The sequence below is a fragment of the Conger conger genome, chromosome 5 (assembly GCF_963514075.1).
Source record: "Conger conger chromosome 5, fConCon1.1, whole genome shotgun sequence".
Classification (NCBI taxonomy): domain Eukaryota; kingdom Metazoa; phylum Chordata; class Actinopteri; order Anguilliformes; family Congridae; genus Conger; species Conger conger.
This window is the reverse complement of record NC_083764.1, coordinates 52,043,180-52,066,518: the sequence shown is the minus strand read 5'-3', so window position 1 is coordinate 52,066,518 and position 23,339 is coordinate 52,043,180. Positions and strand designations below refer to the sequence as shown.

General features: G+C 44.5%; 1 protein-coding gene across 1 annotated transcript; it reads left to right on the top strand.

Annotated features, from left to right (window-relative positions):
• The first annotated feature begins 215 nt into the window (after positions 1 to 215).
• On the top strand, positions 216 to 22,188 carry LOC133129487 (divergent protein kinase domain 2A). Its single transcript, XM_061243619.1, has 4 exons — positions 216 to 480; positions 4,750 to 5,640; positions 16,821 to 17,124; positions 20,745 to 22,188. Exons 2-4 carry the CDS (start codon positions 4,987 to 4,989, stop codon positions 21,074 to 21,076), a joined length of 1,290 nt encoding a protein of 429 aa, XP_061099603.1. The 5' UTR covers positions 216 to 480; positions 4,750 to 4,986; the 3' UTR covers positions 21,077 to 22,188.
• The last annotated feature ends 1,151 nt before the right edge of the window (positions 22,189 to 23,339 follow it).

Sequence of the window (23,339 nt, the reverse complement as noted above, 5' to 3'; positions counted from 1 at the left end):
GTACAACTATTGTGAAAAACAAATATTATACGGTCAATTAATTTCGAAAATTAGGTGCTTTTCCGCGAGAAGCCTATCTGAAAAAGAATGATTAGTCTATTTATGAAGAGAGGCGGAGCTGCAGCACTAACGACTGTGACATGGTTGCCTGGAAACCAGTACAGTAAATGGTGAGAGAGCGTCGTAAAAATCCATCGAGTACTGTTGAAAAAGTCGGAGTAGAATCCATTGTGGTGCTTGAGCGCCTGAGAGGAGCAAGTTGGAGTGAGATGAGGACAGAAATCGATTTATTCTTAAAGGAATGCATCGGAAAGGAATAAAGAAATGGATTTCTAACGTGCAAGACAAGATTTTTTATTTTTGAGAAAGAAACACGTTGACATTTCAGTACAGCCTTGAGGAGGATGAGTTAACCGAACCTGCAAATGTTGATTTCACTGAAAACGAGGTTATAATTGGAGCCTTTGAGTTTGCACCGGGGTATGGATATTGTATTGATAGCTTCTTTAAAAATGTTGTTTGGCGAACGTACTCTTTCGTAAAGTTACTATCTGTCCTCTAGCTAGCTAGCTATAGTCAGTTGCAGTTTTAAGAAAAAAGGGGAAACTATCTAAAAATAACTTTGCACAGATTTACAACTAATAGCAATAGACGAAACGTAAGTTACTTCAAGAAGGGTATCGTAGCTAGCTACAGCAGAAATAATTCATAGGCAATGTTTTTAGATGGCTAGCTGACTGGTTTACATCATCGATCATAAAACCTTTCGTTAAATATAACGTGTAAGATGCCATTTTAGTTGTACCTATATAGCAATTAGGGTAGGCTACCTGATGCTTACATGTGAACTAGCTTACCAACGGATGAAGACCGTTGCAGAATGATTGGAAAGAAGAGCTAGCCAGCTATTGTCCTTGGAAGGATCTGTAGAACTAGCCTATTGTAAATTGTTCTGTTTGTTATTTTCTCCAGTTGTTTTCCCAATTTAGCTAACGTTATATGCATCAACATGTATTTTCATTAAGCGCCGCTAAGTAACCGCACCTTTGATAAAATTGACTAAATTAGATTTTAAGTTTGCGCGACTCGTGCTTCCAATGACCAGCAAATTAACGTTAGCTAGTGTTTTTGTTTGTAGGTGGAAACTGATATTTCAGTCCTCATTCTATTCCAGTGTAGCTATGGAAGGTGGCTCGAGCAATCACAATAGTTTTCAGAGTTGTTTCCAAGTTGTTCCTGGAACTTGGCACAAGAACATTTCGCAGGGAATGAGGAGTAATTGTTTTTTTCATTGCACACTGATCCGTGAATAGCTCAATTAATTTGTTGCATTAGAGCATACTACACATTTTTATTTTATGTACGTTTATTTAACGCTTCTGGGAAGCGGTCGTGGTCTTTGAACTTTCGGAGGACTAGACGTTAGAGCTAAAGTGGTAGTTTAAGAACAAATCCACTGGCATGGATTTGGTAAAGGTAACGCGCTTGAGAATTAAGACATTAAAATGAGTAGGCAATTCTAAGAACTGGACGCAATGGGACACTTATGTGCATTGTCGGCTACCTGATCAGACATCCATTGCGACATCCCAGCCTGTCTCGGAAAAAGTATTCAAATCCAGCTCTCTGCAGCAAATAAAATGGCTCAACTATCAATAAGTGGTAAACCGTTTGTAGCGAAGCGCTTGTTTGGAGTGTCCAATCTTATCAGAATTACGCCGATATGGGTGCATGTTTTGTTTTGGCCAAGCACTTCGACGCCTTATTCAACTGAAGAACTAATCGTAGTCTTCAATCAGGTAGAATCCGGTGCCTTAGTGCTGGACTAAAACAAAAACCTGCACTCACGGCGGCCCATTTAGGATAAAATTGGAGACCCCTGATGTAGTTTGTCGTTCCATACTTGTATTGTGACACTTCCTGCAAACATTTTAATTTATGTATTTTATGCTTAACGCAACATTATTCAAGCCTAGAGAGATGTCTCGTCTCTAATGACATTTTTGATGTGTTCACCTATCGTCCCTCAACGCAGCCATTGTAGACCTGTCAGATTTTAATTTTAAACTAAGTAGTGTGGAGTTTCTGTGGGGGATGCACGACGTATGGCTTTCCTTTTTCTGGTGTGCGCTTGAAATGGGAGGCATCTGGCAGCAAAGTAGAGAAATCGAACGCGCAACACCTCTGACATAGGCTGCTTTAGAAGTGGTTTACTGCTTGACTACATCTGCCAATAGTAGCCTAGCTACCCACTTTTTATATGATCCACCGCTTTATCTCATTCCTTATTTGTGACTAACGCTGAAGCTATCAAGTTTTCTCCGTCGTTCTTGATGAGTGCGTCTAATAAGTGACTAATGTTATGGGATACTTTGCGCCCTATAATCTCCCAGTTGAAACGATCCAAACACGACTTATTGACGGCCACGTAGAGCTGCAAACCGATGCCTTATATTCGGAGGTGTTGATTAACGTGCTTGATGTTATGGAATGTCCGCCAGTTACTGGACGTAGTTAGGGTACTTGCATACTGCGTAATATAAATCGAGGCATTATTTGTGCATTCAGTAAACTTTTGGACACCGCTGCTTGTATTCAGTTGTAACTTGCTAATTGTACATCTAAAATGGTTTTTGATTAAGCTGTGGACTGCATGCGGATAAAGATGACAGGAAGAGTGCAGTTTCCTCGTTCTCTCGATTGTGGTTAAAAGCTGCCCTTAATCCCCCCACCAGTTGTGACGGGGCATATCATAGACAGAAAAGTAATTGAAATGGAAGTGAAATACAATTGTGTTAGTCTGTTTAGGAATGGACTGCTAAATGTAACCAGTGTTTTTGTCCAGGACTGAAAACATGTCTGCAGTGGAAAAAAGAATTGGCTTATCATAAATGCTAAATTTTGCAGAACTGCATGGTGTTTAGGGTAAACATCCTTCAGTGTTGAGCTGATTGCAGTTAAATGTTCAATTATAATTTATCCTGCCTATTGTGTTCTATATTGTGTATTGCTGACTGTGTCATGGCCAAAGCTTTGAGGTGTCATTTCTGGTGGGTGAGTGAATATGTGTAGTACCCAAATCTCCTCTTTAGATTTTTATGAATGTGATATTTGAGTATGGCGCCTCATTTAAATGTAGAATTTACTAGCCTGTAGTCAGATGAGTTCTATATTTGTAATGGTTTCCAGTAGCTTCCTGTACTGCTACTTAATGGGCGCAAATCCATGATTTTATTCTGCAAGGATCACCCTTCTGGATTGTGATGTGAATATAAAAGTGTCCTGTGATTGTGAAGTTTGATCGTTCACGTTGAGCGCTGGTTATAATGGGATCCAATGGGAGTGGTAGAGCCAGATTAATAACGGTCTCTTAGATGATTTAGATCTGGCGTGAAGAGCCTCAGGAATTCAGCAGTCTTGATGTGATCACTGAACACATCCCCCTCTGCCGGGTGTGGGCAGGAGCTAGACTCTCGTGCTTGTTCCAGCTTGTCCCTCTCACCTGCTTTAAAAAGCTGGGGGTTGAACCTGGACAGCCTGCCTGGTTAAGCGTCAGGGGTGCTCTGCGCAAGCCATGCTTGTCATTTTTTTCTGAATGCTAATATCTACACCACCTACTGCTTGGGAACTCTAATGTGCATTGAGTTTCAGCCTTTGCTGAAGTACATGTAAAATGTGGCACTGTGCAGGCTATCCCTTTCCCTTCTTTTTACTCCATCTTTCTTTTTTGGAGAGTTAGGGGTTGTCATACAGTGTTCCGACATTCTATTCTTTGTTTTTTGAATAGCAAAAGTGAGCCTGCCCTTATTTTCTTCTTTTTCTTATAAATGTGGAGGTGAAGGTGTAACAAACGATTAACAGTGCAATTATCACCCTTGGGGTGTGAACCTAGATCACTATATGAACTGATAACCTGATGTGTTCTGGTGGTTTTATTTTGAAAGTGTTCAGACGCATTGCTTACTGCAGAATTGATCGTTGTACATGAAATGTCACCCAAGCATGTTTTTTTGGGTTCCCGGGGTGCAGAATGCTACCAGTTGTCCTCCGCCATCCTGCAAAGTACAGAAAACAGTCTTTATGGCTTCTTGCCCAGATTATAATGTAAATGTAATCCATTGGGGTGATAAGTGGCAACAGTAAATAACAGTCTTCGACTTAAAATAAAGATTTTTGAACTTTACTTTCAAAGTGTTAAACTTTTTAAACATTCTATCTTAATTCCTTGCAGAAATATGGCGCATTTGCTGTTGGATCCAGCAAGAAACTGTCATATTTGTAGTCCCCTTTCTTTGGTCAAACCAGTATCACTGATTTGGTGGGGTATATTTAAAATCCTGCTGTAGGCTTGCATACAAATTCTCACTGTTTAGACATATCTTCGGTGCCTCTGTTTTATAATTTCATTTTCTTTGTCTGAAATTAAACCAATCATCTGCATATGTAATATGGTATCTGAAGTTATTGAAAATGACATCCTCCCAGGCTTGCTAATTCTGAATAAATGCTTTAATTAAAGTTGGCGTATGGCTGTGTGTATCAAGCTAAAATACATTTTCAGAATAGGCTTTGAAGAAAGTGTGCCCTAAATAACTAAAGTCCAATTGTAAAAAGGCCACCTGCTTTTGTTTTTCTGTCTTGAGAGCTTTTCCAGAGGGTTTTAAATTGATGACATTTAAACGTCTATGAGTAGAACAGACGTTGCTTGTCTACCTTTGTCTCTGGACTGACGTGCACCTTCTGTTTCAGGTAGTGATTTGACTCGGCGGGCTGGCGGAACTCCGCGGAAATTTGCGGAACATGGGACAGTGGGGTCTTGGAGAGCTTGGCAGCGGAGCGCTCCAGTGGCCCCATCAGAGGCAAGGTCTTTAAATGAGGATATATCACACCGCGATGACAAAGCAGTGACCGGCCCGTTCTCCCCCTCACCCCATCCCAGGCCAGACTTTACCCACAGCCCCTCGTTCTCCGTGTCGCAGCGAGAACATGCTGCGCTTCCTCTCCCTCAAGTTTGGCCGTCTGTACCGGTGCCTGAAGTTCCTGCTGTTGGTGGGCCTCTTTGTCATCCTGGTGATGAACACGCACAACCTGTTCGCCTCGTTCCAGAGGAACGAACTCACCGACCGCCGCTTCATCAACCTCAACAAGTGCCCCGCCTGCTTCGGCACCAGCTGGTGCCGCAAGTTCATGAATGGGCAGGTCTCCTTCGAGACATGGGGGCGCCTGCGCTTCCTCGACTTTTTCAACGTCAAGAACGTCCACTTTGCACAGTACGGGGAGCCCAGGGAGGGCACCCGCAGGATCGTCCTCAAGCGGCTGGGCTCCAACCAGGAGCTGGGCGACATCGACCAGAAGATCTGCAAACGGGCCACGGGGAGGCCGAGGTGCGACCTCATCCAGGCCATGTACAAGACTGAGTTCGCCCGGCTGAACGGGGACGTCAGGCTCCTCACGCCGGACGTGGTGGAGGGCTGGTCGGACCTGGTGCACTGCCCGTCCCAGAGGCTGCTGGACCGGGTGGTGCGGAGGTATGCCGAGACTAAAGACTCAGGGAGTTTCCTTCTCAAGAACCTCAAGGACACCGAACGGATGCAGCTGCTCATGACCCTAGCCTTTAATCCGGAGCCGTTGGTTCTCCAGGTAGGTTGTACGCCGTGTGGGCTCGCTGTCTGTCGACTGTGACACTGCTCTACTATGGGCAGCCACATTGGGTGGGATCCACTGTGTTGCATTGGCCTCTCAAAGCTTGTTGTGTAATATTTGACCTTTATGTAGGATGACCAGATGTCCTGTATTTCCCAGGGCAGCCCCTTTTCACACATCGACTTATTCTGAGGAAAATATAGATTTTCCCGTATTTTAGTCAGCATATTTTAATGGGTTTCTCTGATTCTACATTCCTTTATTGTAAGTTCTCATTGTGCTGTATACATGGTCCTCAAGGGAATCTAGTCACCCTACCTTGTAAAGCGCTGTCTGTCATGCGCTGCGTCTCTTGCACAATTTTTAAAGCCATCTTCCAGCTTTGATGGAAGCCCACATTGTGTCTGATTTATTAACTGTGGTATTAAAACATGATCCCATTCTTTGTGCTTGAATCGGCCTTGATAATGAGCAGAATGGGTTCTGTCAATTAATTGCACTGCAAACAGACTTCTCCCATTAAATTTATATGATGTGATCAAACCCTTCATCTAACATTTCAGTACGGCTTGTTTTATGTGACAAGCAACCCAATCCACTTCAACGTACAGTGTATTTGTGAAAGTTTCTGTGTTGTCTCCTTTAAGTTAAGTGAGTTATGGTAGTGTGCTGTTCTGTATGTTTAACAATGTATGTGTTGAATTATTAAAGGGAAGCATCTGTTAATGGATACAGGAAATCTTCAAGTCTTTCACATTGCTGTGAGATACTGTATGACAAATCTTGTAGAAATCAGCCATGGGCTAGTTTGTCCACTTTCTAATTTTAATTAAAATCACTAATTCTACCTATCTTAAGCGTCACAGTTGAACTGAGGCTGTCCCTGAAAAGACGCTCTACAGCATTGGTCACCAACCCTGGTCCTGGAGATCTACCATCCTGTAGGTTTTCATTTCAACTAATTTGGCACACCTGTCTCTACTAATTATCAACTCAATGCAGATCTCTAGCTCTTGAATGAGGTGTGCTTTGTTGGAGTGAAAACCTACAGGATGGTAGATATTCAGAAACCGCGTTGGTTGCCACTGCTCTGCAGGGATGTTGCCCTTGTCATGTACGAAATGGTGTTTAACATTGGGCCAAATCTCCAGTTTCAGGACCCAATTGGAATGGGCAGATCCTCTCCTAGTCCTTTTCGACCGACCTCTGCTCCAGAAGGGTTAGAGCAACAAAGGGGTCTTGTCCGCGGTGGCAGTCAATATCTGCTCTGACCTCTACATTTTTCAATCTGGCCCCTGACACCCCGGGCAATTTGGGAGACGACGGCAAGTTCAGCTGCACAGGAGAGCGATCTATTAAAAGTGATTAGCCTTGTGGGTTTTGCTTCCCCCGGCAAACCTTCTGCACTAATTCCATCAATGTTAAATGTCAGTTTTGGGTTGGTGCCACTGAAGAATGACCTCATGGCTTTCCGCAGGGTTTTGACCAGGTGGATGTGCATTATCTGGATACAGTTGTGAAGGAAAAAGGGGTTTGAGTTGGGGAGGGTGGGTTGTTGATGGCAATGTTTTGAGATACGCTCCACCTCCCCTACATAACTGAAAAATAACTAATATTAATATGGTAAGTGCAGAAATGGAAATCTGATGTACTGCTTAATGCTAAAAGTCGGCATTTGAGGTTACTATAACTACAAGCCCTTCTTGTGTGGTTGTTTTCCTTAAATAAGCCATGTTTAGAACAGCAGTTGCTGTGGCTTGCTGTTTCCACATTACTGAAATAAACTGAGATAATCACATTTTCTGAATTTCATTTCTATTCATGCTGTGTTGAGGCTCTGGCACCAGATCATAACAGTTTTTCACTTTTGGATTTAGGGATTTGGACTGTTTCAGCAGTGTCATTTTATTTAATTTGCAATGCAACCCAGGTCTTGAATCTATTTTTATTTTTATTTTTTTCAGCATCTGAAACCAAATGGGCTGCAGTGTACAGTATTTGTGTGCGAAACCCAGTTTCTTGGTTGAAGAACAATTCAATGTGTTTAGCAGTTGGCTAACAATGGTGTTACTATGCACCCAGTGGAATTGGAGGACTCTGTCTGTGCTTAGTCACGTACAAGAGTCTGGAAGACAATATAGCTTTGGGCTAAAAATGTTTTTTCAAGGAAGGGGGGTCACAGAACAAGGAAATCCTTATGAAATGCAAAAGATTTTTTTATTTTTTTTGACTGAAGTGGCCTTTAAATACTAGCAACTTCTTTTTTCTTTCACAATTTCTACTTTTTCAGCTGTTTTTAGCAGCATAGCTTTAAATCCAAATGATATACTTAAGGAAGTCCTCATTAACTATCATTGAATGGGCACAATGGCTAGATGGCTAGACAGTGGAACAGTACCTTTGGTGCCGACAGAAAAGCCACTTAAATCTTGTGCTCCCGAAAGCAGAACCCTTAGCAATTTTCTGTCCGTTTTGTGTTGCTGAAGCTGGCATGCGAGGTGCCAGGAATGGTTGTCACTGAAGTTCCAACCTCCTATTGTCGCTTCTCACCTGATCTCCTGACAGTGAGTTCAGTTCAGTTTGAGGAACTGTTATTAAACTGTAATTACGGTGTGGTCCAAGAGTTTCAGAGAAGCCGTTTTGGGATCACACTGATAAATTTAGAATCCGTTTCAGAGCACATCTGCGTTTTTTTCTTCTTTATTTTTTTTTTACTTCTTCTTTCTCTCCCTTCTCCATCAGAGGCTGAAAACCGCAGCATTACTAAAGTAAACATACAGAGACTTTTGAACAAACAGATTCCGAGTGTTGCTTTTCAGAAGTGCTTGCCAGATGAGCCTTAACAGCTGCGGTTGCAAATGCTTTTTTTAAACCGTTGCTTAAATATCGATTTCCCAACCCCCGATGTCTTTTCAGTGGGATTTCAAAAATCTCTCAAATTTTGTTTGAAGCAGCGGGGAAATGCCAGGATGCATCACCGAAGCCATTTGGCTGAAGAACACTGTCAGCTATCGTATATAAAACTTGAAAGGGCCAATACAGCACATAAACCACCTAGAGGGATTGAATGTGAAGCAATGCGATGTGATCCAACCGTGCTTGATCCACTACAGTCGAGAGTCTTAATGGATTCTCAGTTACATTCAGAGTATACAATTCCTTTAGACATTTGAGCATGAAAAAGGACTAAATGTGCTGGCTATAAAATTCCACTCTTTCCCCAAATGGAAATGCTTAACTTTGTTAGAGAAGAATTTTGATAGATTCTGGTAGGGAGCCACTTTTGAAGGTAACGAATTGTGTAGCAGACAGTCATAGTTTGTGATATTTTCAGTTCCTGAGGGTCGAAGTGGTGATATTTTTCAGTTATTAAGGGTCGAAGTGGTGGTAAGCAAAAGGATGTTCCTGAGCGGACCTTGGCCACTGCGGTGATCAGGGGGTATAAGCTGGCTCAAATTGGGCACAAAACGACTTTAGTAATTATGCATGAATGTAGGATCTTTAAACTGAGCAAGCGGTTCTCTTGGGATGGTTTTATTGCTCGACTAAGCCATTTTATGATTTTGCCCCTGGTATATTGCACTTCAGTTCTATTTTTTTGGAATTTCTTTTGCTACTTTCTGCAAAGCTTTCTCTGGCAAACAAAGTTGGAAATGTACTATAGCCCTGTACAAAATGTGTCAGGGAACAGTTAGGGGCACCAAAGGCTAAGACTTGTAAGGGACAGATACATGTATAAAGCTATTCTAATCACAAAAAGCAACAAAGCCAGGGAGGAGAATTCGCGAAAAGTTGGCAATCGTAGCTTCATAACGAAGAGATTATTTACCTTGACACTCCTAATTAATAAAGATCTGAACGGTCTAAACTTGTTCTACAGTTTATTTCTAATGTGCTAGCTGCATACTCTCGAGCTTCTAAACTTTAAACCTGACATGGCATATTTAAAATCTTGCCCGAAGCAATCGCACCATAATTTTTCATAAATTCAATAATAATGGGACTTGGGGCCTTTCACCATCTCATATTTAAGTTTTAAGTGGATTGTACAGAGGGCTGAAAAAGCTTGCCTATGTACTGTATTCCCTCTATTAAATGTGTACCTCTCCTGTAGCATATCCTTGGGGAAAGCTAGCACATTTTGTTGATCTCTAAATCTTGCCCTGTGATGAAAACCTACTCACTATCCCCTAGCTCTACGTGATCCTTCAGGAATATAGATGCCTTTTTCCAGAGTCGGAGTCGATTGATCAAAGGGTGGTACTTGTTCGCCCGCACGTAACCTGCCCGCGGCTGAGTTAGCTGTGCAGTGTAACTCACCATGGCCATGTACCCCAATTAATAGCGAGTCAGCTTTGTGGTACGGAATGCCCACGGTTAAAGCTGGTTAAGTTGGCTAGCTAACCCTGTAATCGGGGTTTGTGGTGCAGTGACCCCCCCGGGTCGCACAGCCTGCTGGGAAGGTTGCCTGCAGTCACTAGGAGGCCAGTCTGGGTGTTCCCTCTGAAGGGGCCCGTCCCGCCCTCGAAGCCTGATCCGTTCTGCACACAGACGGCAGCTGTGTTTGGTTAGGTAAATGCCCTGGCAGAGGGCTCTTTGGGACTCCAGCCCCCCCCGTTCACATCTCCCAAGACGTTCTGAAGTCAGCCACTCGGCGCTGGCACATGCTCTCTGTTTTCTGCACTATTTTGGCAACTGTTATTTCTGTTTTCTTTGGAAAGAAGCAAAATAGTTTGCCTGGACATTGCTAAAACCGTTTTTCTTTTTCAGTTTAAAAGCCAAAATAAGATGGGCTAAATTGTTACCTGAAGCACACAATGCCATGCGTTTCAGATACGTTGACTCATGCCCTCGGTCTGGTTGCATATTTATTACATTTTCATTAAACTCAGTTTAGTGTGGCTAGGTTTAGTGCTGTTTAGATTCTCCTCCTCTGACCCATCTGTTTTTTCCCTGCTCTCCAATTTTCCGAGCCTGCATACTGGTTACAGACTGGCGTTGAGAAAGCAGATTGAGTTTTGGTTTCTGAGGAGAAAAGATGACTGGGTGCACATAAAGGGGACAGCAACTCCCACCACGGGAAGATTCTGAGTGGCCGTTTCGATTTTTTCCCCCGAATTTCACCTGGGAGTAGTCCGTGCCACGGCTCGTCTATCCAGTCCCTGCGTGCCCGCTCTAAATTTTATACTGAATGGAAACTCCTGCCAGGGGAAGGGTTAGGTCTTCATTGATTTCAACTTGAGCAAATCTGTGTGCGTGTTAGCTAGCGCTTGAGGAATGGAATGGAATACAAATATTTATTGTCCGTTAAATGTATCTTGGGAATATTGTTATCAACCTTAGGCGAAAGATATAAAAAGAATTGTACATGGTAACATCAAGCAGGAAATGGCCTGTTCATTCCACACTCATCATGTGGATGGCCTTACAGTATGGTTAAATGTCAATTGCTGAAATACTTGTCATAAAAAAAAGTTGTCAATGGTTTTAGCCTATATTAGATGGAAATTAGTCCTGCTCCTGGGGGCGACATGGCTCAGGCAGTAAGTCTGGCAGTCGTCTGGCAGTCGGAGGGTTGCCGGTTCGATCCCCCGCCCGGGCTGTGTCGAAGTGTCCCTGAGCAAGACACCTAACCCCCGAATGCTCCTGACGAGCTGGTCGGGGCCTTGCATGGCAGCCAATCGCCGTCGGTGTGTGAGTGTGTGTATGAATGGGTGAATGGAGAAGCATCAATTGTACAGCGCTTTGGATAAAGGTGCTATATAAATGCCTGCCATTTCTCATTCCTCGCATTCTGCTGCTCTGGAGGATGAGTATGAGAGGCTGGTTTCTCACTATTGTATTCGTCACCCCCCCACCTCCTTAACAGGGGCAGAGATTGACATGCCTGACGCACTGCAGCGGGCTGTGTCTGGGCGAGAGAGACCGAGAGGGACTGGGGGAGAGAGTGAGAGAGATCCCCACTGGGCCTCTGCGCTCGCTCCGGGCCAACCGGTTAAACTTTAATGGCCCGGAAAATACCAGACAGGGCTGTGCTGCAGGGTCAGTGGAGGAGTTTAAAATAAAGGGCAAGTGCTTTGAGTGGAGCACCACCGGAGGAGTCTTGCCAGACCCCTCTGCTTAACTAGTTTTAAAGCCCCACCACCCCCATTCCCAATTCTATTTTTAAAAAGCTGGTAATTAGCTGGCTCGTCCTGGGTCGTAAGTTCCCCCCCCCTCGCGTTCCGCTTTTGACGTTACATTTTAATTTATGGTTTCATTAGCTTCGCGCTAGCAGGGAGCAGCCTGCCGAGATGCGGGACACGTCCGGGTTTTCAGCAATAACTGGCGTGCCGACTCGCAGAAATCACGTCGGGACGTGTTTGGCTGCAGACCCGAGGGGGAACGGAGCGCGGGGGGGGAGGAGGTGTAGGGTGGACAAACCGCTCCTCGGGTTTCACGTCTCCCAGCTGGGCCCCGTACCTCGGAGCGCCGCGCGGCCGCCGGTGACTTATTCAGTTCAGTGCCTCCGGACGCCTGCGCCGGGCGACAGCTGCGCTTTCTCCTGGGACGTCCATGAGGCGCACCTGGAGTCCCAGATCTTTTCAGGGCTCACGCGGTCGGCAGATGTCGGACTGCAGCTGTGAGCTGCGTTTGCGCTTCAGGGTATTCATATTCATTATTATTATTTATGATATTTTCTATACATTATTTTTTGTTTGATTAGCAGATGTACAAGTGAGCTTGCGCATCCTCCGTTTGACCCGGATGTTCCATTAAAGCAAATGAGATGTTTCAGCGACTAGCTGAAGGTTGCGGCAACCGAACCCGCAACCTTCTGGTTGCAGGTCCGGTAGGATGCGAGTTGGGCTGTATAACCACTGCTGCTGTCACTGGGGGCTTTTTTTTTTGTCCTTTTAAGTGTCATGTTCTGCATTGTGAGATCTGACTCAAGGGAGCGGTAATTTGCTTCTTAGCGGAGAATGACCGCAAGTAGGCTAATCTCAATGCAATTTTCAGAAAGTCATTTGGGTCCATACAATTTTATTTTCAGATGAAAGGAAAGATTGGGGGGAAATTGCATGCTGTTGTGCGGCCTAGAAAAGTTATGTTTCGAGTTGCTTGGTCCACTCTAAAGGGATACTGTAGCGATGTTCTTGGAGTTTTCTTTTTTTCCCTGTGTTTTTCTTCACCCAAATGTAACTACACGGAGTGGTCTTGTCCGAGGGCATTTTGAGCTGGGAGAACAAGGGCCGATTGTCCTCGGCCGAGCGAAGTAGTTCAGTCATTATGCCGCGGGTCTAAGGTTTCCCTTGGGAGTCCAAGGGAGAGCCCTTTGTGAAAGCCGCCGTCCACCTCTTCAGGAGGGAGCTGAAATTACCGGCTCCGTGTGGTCCCCCGTTTCCCCAGAGCTCCGCAACCCGTCAACTAGTCTCCCTGAAACGGAAAACAAACTTCCGAGCGTGAGGTCTTTGCTCCCTTTCATTTTAACAGCCCCTTGTTTTTGCACTGTGAGGATTTTGGGTACGATGGAGGATATCTGAAGACTTGAGGGAGGTAATGCAGACCAGTGTATCAGGGACGTGAAGAGACATCTGGTGATAATCTAAGACCTAAGCAGTTCCACACATTTACTATCCAGGGGCAGTTTTATTTATTTTTTTTTATCTTGGGTTCTTTACAATCTTTACAAAAAATTACAAGTTGAGTATACTGGATGAGTTAAGTCGGTGAAATTTTCTCAATGTATTGTACACAAATCTCCAAATTTTTCTGGGCCTGACTATTTGGGAGCACACTTTTCAGGAACTAAGCCATATTTTTTAGGAGGTCTCATAAATCAGAGGGGAGGAGGCAGGGAGCTTTGTATTACAATGGTGGATGTCTTATGATACTTCTGCACTATCGTTGGAAAATACCGTGGCTGGTATGTCAGACAGTGGGCTGTATGTTTGATAGAAATATTTTGAGGACACTAGTTTATGGTTAGGGCACCATCACACTCCGCGAAACCCTGGAAATAAGTATATCATTTGGGGATTTTAAGTAGATTACGTTCAGAGAAATTTAGCTACATTCTAACCATTTTCTTGTCCAGTGTACTCCATTTACTCTAGATTTGACAAACTTTCAGGATTGCAAAGGTCAATCTGTTACAATATTTAATTGCGCAAAGTCTGCATTAAAAGGACATGGAGTAGCCTACATAGTTTTCAGTATGTACACCGAAAAAGATTTTTACATATTTTAACATAACCTGTTTTGTTGCAGGTTGAATGGACACCCTTGCCGTTTAATCTGTAATATGAAATTGGGGAAATGCATATGGATACTGTACATCCAGCTAAGTGAATTGGCAATGGGAACGAAGGGGAAAGCAAAAATAAATTGCTCCCTTCGCAGGAATGAATGGCTGCACTGAGAAATGCTTTTCGACCTGGACTGCACGCGTGTATTTGAAGCCTTTCCTGAGACGAGCGTAGGGGAAAATGTTTGGGAGGTGTAAGGTAACAGGATAATGTCACGCGTCGCCTGCCCTGGTGGCGTGAGGCACGGATTGAAGGGGGAGGGAACCGAGGTTATGTCCTAGCCAACGGTCTCGTTCCCGTTCCAGGCATTCAAACCGCACTGCAACTGAGATACAGGAGCAAAACCCTTTTCTATCAAAAATGAAGCGATTGCACCTATTACGTGTTCAGTCGATGAGGCTTCTTGCTGTGAGCACGGGCAGATTCTGGTAGTCTCAAGTTCAGTCGAGATGACCATGGCTTATTTAAGCTTCCCTCATGAACGTACGTGGGAGCTGTGGTGGCGTGGCTCATGCTGTTGGTGCTTATCCCAGTTTCTGAGTTTCTGTCGTGTGAACTGTGAACCAGATGAGTGAACCAGTGGCACCTTATGTTCCTTAACTTCGCAGAAACTTCGCTTTTCCCTTCAATTTGAATTATTTTCTGTGTTATGCTATTATGTTTTTTAAAGAGGCATAACTCAAAACCTATGTAGAATTCACAAAAATTGGCTGTATTCCCATGGAACGGCTCTGATGTTTTGGCACAATTCCCCACCCCCTCAGATCACTTCTTGGGGCCTTTGCCCACAATCCTGTGCATTTCCGATGGCCATATGATGGATGCAGTGGCCACCATTTATTAATGTGACTTGGCTGAGTCAGGGCGCTCACACTATCTGCAAGGTCATTGAAGCGGTAGTGTGCCACGCACCTGCTTCTACCGCCCAGCACACCGGCATTACCTTTTCTATTGCTGCACTGAGGCGTCCTGCTGTCACGGCTATCCTCTCTGATTGTCTGAGGCAATTAACCGCAGTACCATACATATTTAATCACCTGCACGAGCAATGCTCCGCTTTCTACAGCTGTGAGGCAAAAATAAACAGGCCTTTTACATATCCTGCACATCCCAGTGTTATTCGGTTTTCTTAAATGCAGCGGGAACAAAGGCAAGCCGTGCTCCTCTCCGATCTCAAGACTTTCAAAGTATTTAGGAGCTTATGCCCAAGGATATTCCCAGCGTGAAGAATTGATGCAAGAACATGACTCGTTGCAAGTTCAAACAAACACTTTTGGATTTTTCCACCCTTTTTTTTTTTTTTTGCCGTATACCAACTAGACCTCTGTTCTGCAGTGTCTGCTAGGTCTGGCCACCTGGCCCCCCCCGTCCTGCTTGCCTGCACTTCCAAGTCACATGTTCTGCCCCCCCCCCCCCCAACCCTCCCAGAAAGAAAGGCCCTCCTTTCTTCAGAATTCCTTTTGGGATAATGTTAGAGATACAGCTGTGTTAGTCTGGTGCTGTTTGCTTTCTTACAATACAAACTGTTGTTCACTAGGTTAACATTACTCGTATGGATTCTAAATGGGTCTTCTGTGCCACCTAGGTGATATCGCACTGTATTAATAAAAGTGGATCTCCATTTCAACTTTGCTTGGGGCTCTTGACCATGCTGTTACTAAGGAAACCGAACCTTATGTCCCATGGCTGTGCAGTGAAATGCAGTGTTGGGAAAGGCTGAGGTGGAGCTGCAGTGAGCCATCAGTAACCAAACCGTTTGAAGCCATCGGGTTTTGGTCTCCACCGGAAGCCACAATGATTACTCAAAACAGGGAGCTATATGGCAATGGTAACTTTGCCCATTTTTGGTTTTGTGAAGCGTCATTCCCTTGTACGCTTGCCCTCACCAATCCTCGTTTTAGCTCGTCTTGTCTTTCTCGTGAAGCACAGTCCGCCTGGTCCACCAGCTTAGTCACACAGGGAATGCTTGAATTTATTTATATAGTCTACCCACAGCGAAACCGAGGCATTAGCTCTGACAGTTTCCCCCAGCTTAAAAAATAATAATAAATCCTGAACCCCATCACTGAGCAAACAACGGGCATTGCAACTATAAATTCTCAGGTAGTTGGCCATAAATGTATTCCTTTTATTTATTTATTTTTGCCTTTTTATTAATGTGCCCTCCTCACAGTCCTTAATTGCCTTGGCTTTGCAGAAGCGGGGTGTTTTTGAGGAGTGCCTTTAATGAGTTGAAAGCTCCTGAGTTCTTTGGAGAACGGCCGAGCTGAAGGTTTGCAGCTCCTCCAGAGTTTACTCATTTGTGCGCCTTGCAGACACGTGAAAGTTTTCACTCAAAGGTCACGACCGAAACATTTATTTCAGTCACACTTGAGCACGAACTTTCAAAACCCCCTCGCTCTCCATATCGATGTGCAACTTTTTCATAGGCTGTAGAATCTTCTTATTGCCCACTATGACATTGGATTCTATTAACTACGGCCAGTTTCACAGACACAGATTAATCCTAATCCGGGACCAAATTAAATTTTGAATGGAGATTCTCCATAGGAGCGTCGGTCTGCAATCAGATTTTTGTTCCAACCAATTACCTTAATTTATTTTTCTAACCACTCTCGAAATGATGCTGGTTCACTCCTGTACTTGAGCAGAGTAAAATCTTTAGGATACACTTGCAGTCTGCCGCTGTAGCTGGTGCATATACAAACGTCTGATTATTATTTAGCTTATTATTATTATATTATTATTATATTATTTAGACATTATTTAGCTAATTAGGTCATTAAGAGCAAAACCCAGAAACGGGTCCCCCCCCGCCCTAGGTGTGCAATCACTGTTGATGAAATGAGTAAAAATGTGTCCATACAAACCCTGCCGTCCTGTCCGCAGAGCTTTCCTTCGGACGAGGGCTGGCCGTTCGCCAAGTACCTGGGCGCGTGTGGCCGGATGGTGGCGGTAAACTATGTGGGTGAGGAGCTGTGGAGCTTCTACAACGCCCCGTGGGAGCAGCGGGTGGACCTGGCCAGGCAGCTGATGGACATCGCCGAACAGCTGACCAACAACGACTTCGACTTCGCGCTCTACCTGCTGGACGTCAGCTTCGACAACTTCGCCGTTGGGCCGCGGGATGGCAAGGTCATCGTGGTGGACGCGGAAAACGTCATCGTGGCAGACAAGAGGCTGATAAGGCAGAGTAAGTGTCCTCTTCAGTGCTCTGTGCGGCTAACTATTGCACTGTCGCTAAAAACATATTTATTCAGCGTGGGTCTCGCCTTCTGTGGCCAAGATGTATAATTATTTAATGAACAGCTACAGTCATTATCAGTGTTTCTTAACTATCACTTATCATGCTGTGCAATTATTTAGTAATTATCGACTGCCGTGTTTGTGTCGATCTGTCCAGGCAATTCTCCAAACCCTTTTATAAAACCCTCTGCTTGTAGTTTGTGCATTGTGCTTCAGATTCAGTTCAGTCAATAAGTAGAGATGATCATCAGTATGCCGCTAATCAATAGCCGCTAATGAGAACAAATTTGAATGGGCTGCAGTGGACTGTTGTGTTAGGAAATTGGCAATTCCACCAAAGGTTTCAAGGTCAGATCCACGGTTGGTCACCACTGTTGTCCCCCTAAGGAAGATAATTAACCCAAAATTGCTTGGGTAGGTTTCCAGCTGTATGAGGGGAGAATATGTAAACCTTGAGCCTCGCGGGTCACCCTAGATGTGGCCGTCTGCCAGGCGGATGAATAATGCAAACGCAAGACGAGACTGCGCAGGTCGATACGCGGTCACAAATCGCGATTTAAATATCAGTGCCTGGCCGTGGAAAAAAAAAAAACCACAAAAAAACTGAAACTGCATCTGTGGCAGATGGAAATGAGACCAGACAGAGAGTACAGTGTTGGCTCGGAACTGGGGGCCCGGGGTGGGGGTCGAGGCGATCGCTGAAGTGACACAAACTGACGTGCTGGCCAAGGTACAAGGCCCCCCAGCCGAGAAAGCAGAAGGATACTGAGTGCGCCTTTTAAATTTTTTTTTATTTGACATGCGACGGGTGACGCCAACCCCCCTTCCCTAGGGGGGGAGGGTCCGCCTGTCCACAGAACTGTAAAACTTGTCTGTCCCGCTGCCAGAATGCTGGCCCCGTTGGAAGCACTGAACAGGAAGAAAGTGAAGAATGGTCCTTCTCTTCTAATGAGCCCGTGAGCGTCTGTTTTTCTCTAGTGCATTCTGTCCGACAGGCAGAGGGCATTTTAAAAAATGACAAATGGTTTCAAAATAAATGAAATGGAAATGAGTAGGCATGGTTTTTTGGGTGTTTTACCTTGCTGTCGAGATACGTACAGGGTACAAGAGGTCTTCTACATCATTTTTATGGCATTTAATTGGATGCTGTGTTCCGGGAGATATTGGAGAAATGTTACATTTGTTTCCTTAATTCTTAAGCGAGGAGAGAAATGCAGTATTAATAGTTTCAGCTGTGCTGTTCAGTGGCACCTACTGGCTTGCTTAGAGTTTCTAGCGAGCAGTGTGTTTGCTGATGCTGCGATTGGTCAAATAGTGTTGGTGAGGAAGCATACAGCTGGCGTTGGATGAAAGAGACAGATTGTCACAGTGTGTGGGACAGAAGGCCGTGAGAAAATTCAAACTAGTTTTTTTGGCACTCTTTTGATTTGCGTAACTGGATATTTGTGCATGTCATGGACGAATTGACTGCAGGGTTCATAAACAGGATAAGCCTATGAAAGGAAAAGGAGCTCTCTCCCAAGTGTCCAAGTTTCAGTTTGAAGAGAAATAAGTGAAGAACTGGAAGTGTAAAGTTTATAGTGAGGGAGTGTATTTGTACCTGGAAGTCCAGGTAGCCGGTTAATTTGTTGATTGTGAAAACAAATCTGCGTTTAGGACTACAATACATATGCTATGTCTTCTAAGCAGGCCGTTTAACAATTTACCAATAGTCAACATTGTGCAATGCCGTTATTAGAGTCAGTAGCTGCGTCTCAAACCAGGTGCCTTGACGTCTCGCTGCCTAATGAGTCACTGTCCTTCAAAGGCAGCATGTAATGAGATGCACTTTGAAAGGCTGGAAGACGTCAAAGTAACGTGATTACATGATGCGTGATTACAAACAACTTTGGTGCCTAGTTCATGGAAAACCCATGGAGGCTTAACACACTGAAAGAATCTATTTAAGTTTTTTTTAAGTTATTAAAATGTAGTCTAAAAAATATAACTAAAACAAAATATGGAGCTTGTAATATATTTGCACTTCTGTTCTATCTTCGTTGTTATCTTCGTTGTTTTCAGCCACCATTAATTTAACGGAAGTAAGAAGCCTAAAGTTAATCGCAAAGTGTTGACATTCTACTCGGTGAAGGATACATGCATGCTACCTTCCAAATCATTCGAAATATTTGAAGGCACCTTAGAAGGTGTAATTTTTCCAAGCTTTCGAATGGGATGGCACTCTATGCCGTGCTGCCTTAGAATACTGCCCAAGAAGGCAGCATTTTTGCGGATTTGAGACCACCACTTTACTGCCACTTTGTTCCAGGCTAGTTCCTGACATCAGTCCTTGGACAGACTTTTAAATGAACAAATAAGGAATTAATTACTGGTCAGAGGGTAAAGGTATGGGATCTGATCATTCTGATGGCCCCTCTATCTGCAGGCGGGCAGTGCCATTGACCTGGCCCCAATTTTTGCTAAAAGCTGCGATGCGTTGGGCTGTATCAGCCCTATTGATTGAGTTGTTAGGGGGCCGCAGAGGAAGGGTTTTGGCAGCGGAACAGCAAGGTTTTGACCGAACTCGGACAGAGGAACAGTGCACTACGTTCCTGAAGTACTGAGTGGGCTATGTGTTTTCTCTCTGAGAGGCTCTATTGATCTTTCTGTTAATGCGATTCTGGGGGCTTCCACCGAATTGAACTTGCTGTTTTGTAGTCTCCTGTGTGCCAGTATCCAAAATAAATTAAATAAAATGGACGAAAGCGGGAGATACCGGTGTCTGTGTACCGGTCAGCTTAGTGGAAAAACTGCGCCTGGTCTGCCCTGGTCTACTAACCGAGCCAGTCACAGTTGACTCAAAAGAACTGCGTAAGTACTGTAACAGCATGATTTTTCTCAACAGAAAACTGCCTTTTTTATTGCTACACTAATTTCAAATGCAGTAGTGGTTTAATACATTTTATTAATAGTTGCCCTCAATATTATGTTTCCCTGTTTTTTGAATGATGTTGACCTGCAGAGTTATTTCTTAAAAAAATATGTATTGTTACATATGGAAAGACCAAGATTCTTATCGGGCTCTATGGGTAGCAAGGCCTAAACACACAAGCATATGCGTCTGGCTTGGTTTCAATTTTCTTTTTCAGTTATACAACAAAAATTAGGCTATTAAACCAGTTATTGGTTTAGAAGAGCAGGAGGAAAATTAGTGTGGCATTAAGGGGCACTCTATTTTTCTGAAATGTCTTTTCTTTAAAAAAATAAAATAAAATTGGTGCTTGGTTATTCAGCCTCCTTCAGACAGAGACTTAGGCAGAACGTACCTGCATTTTGTTCTCCAGTACTTACTAGCTGTAGGAAGTGACTTTGAGTTGTCCCTGATTTACACACAAATATAAATCTATAATGGCTGCATGAAACTGATACCATTTCCATAGTAATGCCTTCCGCTGCTGGTTGACAGCGTTTATTGGCATTTCATGCGGCGCACTGTACAGATGCAGAGCAGTCATTTCTAATCTGTGGGGAAGGCTGTAATTTCAGCAGCGTGAATGCCGAAGGTCTCCCTGTTTCCCCTCCTGGCAGATAAGCCCGAGAACTACGACGTGTGGTACGAGAGCCGGGTGGAGGACTGCGACAAGGAGGCCTGCCTGTCCTTCTCCAAGGACATCCTGTGCTCGCGCGTCACCGTTGACCACAACTACTACGCCGTCTGCCAGAACCTCCTCTCCAGGTACTCCACGTGGAGGGGCACCACGGGTGGGCTCCTGCACGACCCCCCGGCGGACGTGGCCAAAGACGGGCACCTGGAGGCCCTGCTGGACGAGTGCACCAAGCCCAAAAAACACTACGGCCGCTACCAGGCGGCGAAAGAGCTGCGGGAGTATCTGGCCCAGCTGAGCAATAACGTGAGGTAGTGAATAGAGTGGATTCGTATTCAGACTGAACGCCCCCCCCCCCCCCCCCCCGTTTCTCAGCACTGCGACCGCAATCATGGATTTTTTTTTCTTCTTCCCGTTCAAGACTATGTCACGGACGTCCTGACCGCTTCCTCACTTCTCCATGTCACTTGTGTTTTTTTTTTTTTTTTTTTTTTTTGTTGCTTAGTTTACATTGGCAGACAGAGGAGGTCGGTTGCAAAGTTTTCAATTGGCCCTGCAATCCCACTGTGGGCCAGAGGATCAGCAGGCGGGAGGATTGTGATGGGGGAGTGGAGGGGCAAGCTTGCGTATTTGACAGCACAAGATGAGAAGGCGGGGCAGCCTCGTGACACACGGCCTCGATCATAAACGATCGTCCCGGCCACCTGCAGGCCCGAGGCTCGCCACTGACCAACATTTTCGTCTGGGTGCTTTCGCGGTGCCGATATTTCATTTTAATGACGGCTCGCAAAACGCTCCGGACCTCTTGGACTGATATACTGCGCTTTGTGAAGATCTTGTTGCTGTTTATTGAAGCCGAGATGGGGTTTGCTGATTTTCGATTTTCCTGCTAAATTGAAAGGACTCTCAGTTGCTAGGGTTGGCAGAGGACTCACAGAAATTCTGTCACTGTAGGGTGGAGTGGAACATTCAGCCCCCGACTCCTGTATCCTAGAGCTTGGCAATCAGAATTTTAGAGGAAACCAGAGACGTAGGGGGAACATTAAGTATAAAACTAAGGGATTGTAAATGTGCATATATTGCATATACCAAAGAATCTGGCTGTATGTAACATGGTCCCCAGTTACAATGCCATACTTGTTCCTCGCAGAACAGTTGTAAGTGACATAAGGAATCTGTCTCGATGAGTAGAGAACTGCAAGATCAGGTCCGCTTCTCTGCATCCAGGGAAAAGCAAGAGAGCGGGGAGGAGAGGGGGGTGGGTGATGTACGATTCTGAAGCGGTGCCTTTCAGCCAGATTGTACACAGGCACTAGATTCAAATAGGCTTTTATACGCAGTTGGGTTTCTCACTGTTCTCTGACAGTAGCAGGCATTTTGGAAAAGGGAATATGTATGCCCACAAAATAAAAGTGATTTTTCCCAAACCCCCTGTCCTTCAATCCCCATCCACCACATTTATCCCATCTGTCTGGACTGTGTCAATTTAATTTAAACTATAACGCATCTCAACGTTTATATTCCTGTCAAACACTTCTTGAACTGATGCTTCTTGAACTCAGTTGACCTATAGTTCATATACTTTTCTGCCACTTTTATTTATGTACTGTAAATCCATTGCACGTTCATTGAGTTTATAGCTTGTAAGTTCACTGCATGATATATAACCTTCAGGGTCACTGTCAAATCTTTACTGAAACACAGACCTACTTTCTCTCACCCTCCCTCTCTTGAACACATGACTTCTATTCTTTACTGATCCATGAAAATCCTCCTCTACTTGTTTGGGAAAGCAATAAAGCTCAATTAGATCATTTTATTCTAGAATCTCCCGTTGTTCGTCTCTGTAGCATCTACCCCCTGCTCTCGTCCGCCACCCAGGGATGTCGCAGAAGAAATGGGTCACAGTCTGACTTTGTATATGTATATGACAACTGTCTGCTTTTGTACTGTAATTGTTTGAGTATTATGACAGCTAGGTCTGATTTTTACTGTGCCTTTCATTCAAAAGTTGTATTTGCAACTTTTAGTGGGTTGAAATATATATAACTTTACCTGGTCTACACAAGCTATCATCATTTTCTGTTCTCTTTCCTGCCTCGTTGATTTAATTTAATTTGCCATCTATTTTTTCATAAATGTAGTTAGCGGGATGCACTCAATCTCAAACAGTGACAGATTGATTTTTACTGCAGTCCGTAATCCTCAGATGTTCAGGCAGTCAAGGAACTGATGGTAACTAGAGGTGTGAGGATAAGGCCTCCAACTTGCTCCGCAGCAGAAGATGGCCGCCACTTCCCTGAGCCATCACACGCACATCCTTATAGGAAATGCCACAGTCCTGCTGGACCCGGGGCCCTGGTCCAAATCCACCACGTGGCTGCTGCTATATTTAAAACTTACGGCATGCGGTCCCTCTGAAACTTCCACCGGTAAGTTTCTCACCCACCAACTTTGCATCCAACTTCAACATCGCTCTTTGTAACTAAGAACTGCTTCTTTGTGCAGTCGATGGAATTGATTGATGAGCTGAACTGACTGGGGAGAACTCTGGGAAACGGTCGGCCTTGAGCTGTCT